Raw genomic sequence first — 6000 nt, forward strand, 5'->3', positions numbered from 1 at the left:
AGGCATGTCGAGAAAAGAAACAAAACCATTGAGACATACTTTATCAAGATAATTAACTTTGATTTTTCTGTTAATTAAATTCCGCTTTCAGTCTCAATTGTTTTCGTTTGATGAAACGCGCTTACAGTATTAGCTGAATTCGAGTTTTGAGCCGCTTTTTCCTTGATAAGTCCGGCTTAAACCTCGGGGTGGGCTAATTTACCATTTATTACAATTCTTTGTACATATTTGCTGTGTATTTAAATGTTTTTAATTATTTGTGTGCATCAATTAAAAATTTTTTTAAAATTTTATTTAAAATTTATCAGTATTTTCTCATTCCTTTTGATTTTTAAGATATCTAGTTTTGTATATTTTACATTAAGTTTTTAAGCAATAACTTAGACTTCTTTAGTATTGTTTGTTGTTTTCACATGGTATAACTATTTTACTCAGGAACTACAGCATCAAATGTACTTTTTAGCAATAGCTTTTGAATATTCCTCTTCTTTGCATATATATATATAAAAACCAATAATTCATAATAATTTATATATAAGAAATATTTTCACATATTATCTCCAAGGAACACAAAATCAATTTAAAACCATGAATGAAAAAAATTTTCAGTCAGTATATAAATATTTTAAATAGTAATTTCTATCTATATATATGTGTGTGTATGTGTAAGATATAATACAATATTATGGCTATGCTAGGAAATAATTGGCAACCTCAAAATTGACTATTTATGTTCTCCCCCTAAGTTCATCTTTCTCCCAAATTAGAGATCTTTCCGAAATCGTATGATCTTTTCGTAATGCTGCTCGCAAAGAGAACTAAAACCTAAAATTAACCGATGACAGATTAGCTTACATATGTACCTGCCTAGTATAAATACTGCTTTGCGAGCAACTACATCATTCCTTTTATTTTCTTCTGCACTGCAAACTTCTCTGCGGAGCAATGCCCAATTGTCCTCCTTTGCCTTTATCTAAGATTATGTGTTAACCCATGTACATAAAAATTATTATTGCTAACCATGATTTAGAACTATCTTGTCTACAAAAGGTAATTGGATGTGCATCATCATGGAATAAAATTACGGTTCCAAGCGGTCACACCTGTATTTGAGTGTCATCTTTCTAACTACACAGTTAAGCCTCTCCAATGCAAATCCACTGTAACTTTCTTCAAATCAAAATATTACACACACACACACACACACACACACACATATATATATATATATATGAATTTTAAAGGAAAAACTGAAGTATCTATTTTCAAGGTGTAGTAAGTGAGTCAGCACTGAAGGCTATGTTTGTGAAGAGAAATGCAGCTGTTTGACCACTTCTATTACGCTCTCAGTAATGAAGGCTGAGGGTAGTCAAGGATGTCTTGAGTTGTCATCTTGGCATTGTTGTGAGGGGCATTTTACAAGTACATCTAGAGTAGATTGTGTGATGGCATGCTTTTTGTCATCATAGATGGCCTTACAGCTAGACACATTACAAAAGATGCAGTTGCTAACATTCTTAAACTGTTTGCTAATTAAGATCTATTGTTTCTAATTTTCAAGCATCATGTCTGTCAGGTTAAAATTCTCATCAAAGTTTTTATTACAAATGTCTTAATGTCTGGATTTGATAATCAGTCAGTATAATATTTCGGTGCTTTAAAGGTAAATAAACAACGAACACTAGTAGTGATAAAAAAATGACTAAGTTAACCGTATGAATATTGTTTGAATGCAAGAAGTATGAGTTAGGAAAAAGGAGAAATTATTTTTGAAGTCCTTACTTCTAATCCATAGGTTCAGCTGGAATATTGCAGCTTTTCTGCACTTTTAATGTATGTGCAAATTCAAATAGGAGATTACTGTAATCATTTCATTTTTATCATTCTGATATTACCACTCACTATTTTCTGAGTACTTCCCCCTTCTTGAATTTTAATTGCTCCTCCAGTATTTATCTCTAATATTGCTAAGCTTGTATACTTTCAGGCATTACTATAGCTTTTGACGTCTTCTTTAACTCAGCATCCCTATCCTTGCAACAATAAAATGTTAACTGTACTTGCAAGAATTGAATGAAAATGCATAAAACATTTTACATATTTATTACTCTTGATGCACATAAAATTAATAATTAAAACTATTCATGCATTATGAAAATAGTGGTAATGGTTAAATTTTTCTCAAAAATTTGCTGTAATGAACTTGACAAAACATGCACCGATTTCTGCCATATCATATCTAGTGGTCCATACCGAAAAATCGAACACATTGAACATATGAGATCTTGCTGCAAGTACAGACTCATAATCTTGTGTTTGGAATTTTAATAATAGCTTTTAATTTGTAACTTGTGTGTTTCCTTGGAATAAAATATGAGCATGAGTATATCAAATTAACTCAATATATCAAATTAACAAGAATCAACTGACATATTGGGTCGTTCAGAAAGTAATTTCGTTTTTTCGCAACAGAGGGTTTAAACGTATTTTTTCACAGACATCTTCATGCTTAAGTCGCACAGTCATTACATAGTTTGACGGCTGATATAGTAAGTTTGTGAAAAATTTTGATTGATTCTATGCAGTAGTTTTTGGTTGGAGCGCTTTCAAATATGGAAAGTTAGAAGCAGCATATTTTATTCTTTTCTTATCAAAAAGGAAAAAACGCTGTTCAAGTTAAAAAAAAAAAAAAAAAAAAAATTCCGATGTCTGTTGAGAAGATGTACTGATAGAACATCAAAACTGGTTTTCAAAATTTCAATCCGGCAGTTTTGATGCTGAAGATGTACCACGTTCTGGAAGGCCAGTTGAGAGTTAAAGAAGAGCATGAGAAACCCATATGTCGAGCTTTGAGACTAAACCTAGGAGTTTCAAATGATTGTGAATGGTCGAATTCGATGAATGTAATCTCTCAGCGATCTCACGAGCCCTTATTCGCGAGTTTGCATCACTTAATTCCTTTATTTTATCTTCATCAGCTTCAACTGGCCTTCCAGACGTGATGCATCTTCAATATCAAATTTTCTAGATCGAAATTCTGTAAACCAGTTTTGGCACTAGCTTTCTGTCAATGCACATTCGCCATGCGTATTGGATAACTTTTTTCTTGCTTGAACAGCCTTTTTACCTTTTCAATGACAAAAACGTAAAACATGTCGAAAATTCTGCTTTTCACTTTCCGTATTTGAAAGGGCACCAACCAAAAACTACAGGGTAGAATCAATCGAACCTTTTCACAAACAAGCCTTACTATATCAGCTGTCAAAATATATAAGGATTTTATGGCTTAAGTATGGAATTGGCTGTGAATAAATACAACTAAACCGACTGTTGGGAAAAAACGAAATTAACTTTTCGAACAACCCAATAATTATTATAAAGTATATAACTATAATATTTGTAGAATCAAATGAATGTTTAAATATTTGTTTAAAAAATATTTAAACCAAATTTGCCAAGTGTGTTCTTACTGCCTACTTGCCTGCGTACTGTCCAATCAGACTAAAAATGCCCACCCCACCAAATAAATTGTACCACTTTGGCCAGTCAGCTTTATATTGACTGCGTTTTCAGTGTAATGATTTGTATTGATCTGTTCAAGGAGACCTTTTATGATCCTCTGATTCCTTTCTCATGGTATATTTTAAAATAAGAAATATTCTTTACGTTACAGTGGAAAGTGTGAGTATATGTAGAAGGAATTAAAATGCAATATAATTATCATTTTCTAATAAAAATTTTAGAAATTTTCTGTCAGTAAAAGCATTTAGGTTAGGTTTTTTTACAAGCAAGTATTTAATGTTTGTGTATGTTGAAAATATGTTTCATTAGTTGCTGTTACTGTCTTCTCATCACATACATTTTACAATGCTTATTTTCCATAACTTCATTGTAAAGTTTCATTTCATGATTGTTTTCACAAAACCTAATTCACAGTGGAATTTCCTTTTCTTGAAAGGACAGAATAGCATCATAGTTAATATGTTTATAAATGAAATACAAATTTTAAAAATCAGGTAGATATTGTAATAAAAAACTTAACTTGAAGTTAGCATGTAATCATGATAAGGCACAATCGTAGGGAAAAGAAGGTTAGCGATATTTAGAGGCTGCTAAAGTTATTGTTGTATGCAATTTATTGTGGCTGCTTTCTATAAAAAATTTATGTTCTTGTTTATTTATTTTTAGATGATGAATGCATTACGTGAGCAGAAGGAGGTCAATGCTAAGTTGAAGGCCTATATCGATGGTATCTTACTCAATATCCTAGAAAATCACCCTCAGCTTCTGGAAGTCAAAAATACTATGTAAAAGTTACCTATTTAAGACTGAATTGCAAATCACACGTTCACCTTATCAGCGAAGTCACGACAGAGAGAGAATATGAACACTGAAAAGTTTTTAGTCAACAGATGACTTATTTTAATATAGAAGTTTCCCATTTTGAAATTTTAGATTTTTGTTAACATCATCTGGTTTGGCATTGTTGTATGTTTGATGCGAGCATGGTCATATCAAAAAGGATCTCTGTGTAAAATTGTTGTTTGAAAATGATTTTTCAAACGAGGAATGCCGTCCTATTGTGCAGCTTCCTTATGTATAGAATATTTAATAAAAAAATTGTAAAATGTTTGTAATTTTTTGTAGTTTCTTTATTATTCGAATTTTTTTATAAACTTATTTTTAGCAAGAAGTTTTTAGTAAGCTTATATTTACTATCTGCAGAAATCTAAAGCCTCTTAATTAACTCAGTATTAAAAATTATTTTGAATTTTAAATTTTAAAATTATGATAACTATTAAGTAGCACAATTTGATAAAGATAACACACTAATAGGATAATTGAATAAAGTAATAGCATTGAACCTCCACCCCACCTCAAGAATACATCCTTTCATTACATGAAAATTGCATAAAAAAATTAAATGAATCTTTTAGAATTCTAATAGTCGCACTGAAACACTTCTTGCAGGGGAAAATGTGATAAAAAATTGGAATGTGCTTATATGCGATTATCTAAAGGATGTATGGCTTAAAATCTGTCAAAATGTATAATTTCATCGCACGAGAATTATGCTAAGATTAAACACTTCTTTGAAAACTGTAATTGTAATAAATATCCATAGTGAAAAATTATGTTCCAAGGCATTCACATAATAAAATTGAAATTAACCTGATGCAGATGGAATAGGAAACTTATATATTTGTAGTTTTTCAAACTTTCCATTATAGTCTTCTTTTTTTTAACTTATTCACATAATTCTAGTGTATTCTTCTAGCGACCTCTGCAGCTTTATTTCCTAATTTGTATTCGTAAAGCAAAATAGGCCTCAAAATCTCACTTTCCAAAGACATGCTTTTCCAAAAATTGTGCTTCCTACAAAACCGATGGCGAAACATGTGAAGCACTGAACAACTCTGTAGTGCAGTGGTACCCAATTTTTTTTTGTCCCTAAGACCTCGTTCTAGAATATCTTTTGGATGGCGGGCACTATTTACTTTTTCGAGGTGAATTTTTAGTTGGATAGAATTAATAATACTTGACATTAAAAAAAAAGAAAGAAATTGGTCACATTTCACATTGTTCTGGTATCTGTGTTGGACACAATTTCTATTTCATTAAATATGAGAAGACTTTCATCTAGAATTTTATTAAAAACTAAAACATTTTTATTGTGATCGCGCAGTGGTGGGCACACGTGAAACAATCGTAGGGTGCCATAGTGCTGGTGAGTATATGGTTGGGAACCCCTGCTCTAGTTTAAGGTTTGAAAGGAATGTAAACATATGACGTTATCAGAATCAAATCAAGTTGTAATTATTAATACGTGAATTTCTGCACGGTACAGTGAAGCACAACTTCGAAGATCCCGAAACGTCCATTCGCCCCCAAAGCGTAGAGTGAATGTGGGGCTCTACCAAATGACCAAACAAAAAGGAATGGCTCATTTTGCATTTATAATTTGTTCTATTTATTTAATTTTACCTTCAAGATCTAACA

General features: G+C 31.4%; 1 protein-coding gene across 2 annotated transcripts in view; it reads left to right on the forward strand.

Moving 5' to 3' along the window:
• The window catches only part of LOC118191855 (rab11 family-interacting protein 4A-like), a 207380-nt gene extending 202748 nt beyond the window's left edge, over positions 1-4632 (forward strand). For both annotated transcript variants that reach the window (XM_085821012.1, XM_085821013.1), the window contains one exon: positions 4189-4632. In XM_085821012.1, the coding sequence (XP_085677138.1) occupies positions 4189-4311 (123 nt within the window). In that variant the 3' untranslated portion in view covers positions 4312-4632. The remainder of the gene's footprint in view (positions 1-4188) is intronic.
• Positions 4633-6000: the final 1368 nt, after the last annotated feature.

The sequence above is a fragment of the Stegodyphus dumicola genome, chromosome 7 (genome assembly GCF_044657685.1).
Source record: "Stegodyphus dumicola isolate Sdum_Otavi_A_Nest chromosome 7, ASM4465768v1".
Taxonomy (NCBI): domain Eukaryota; kingdom Metazoa; phylum Arthropoda; class Arachnida; order Araneae; family Eresidae; genus Stegodyphus; species Stegodyphus dumicola.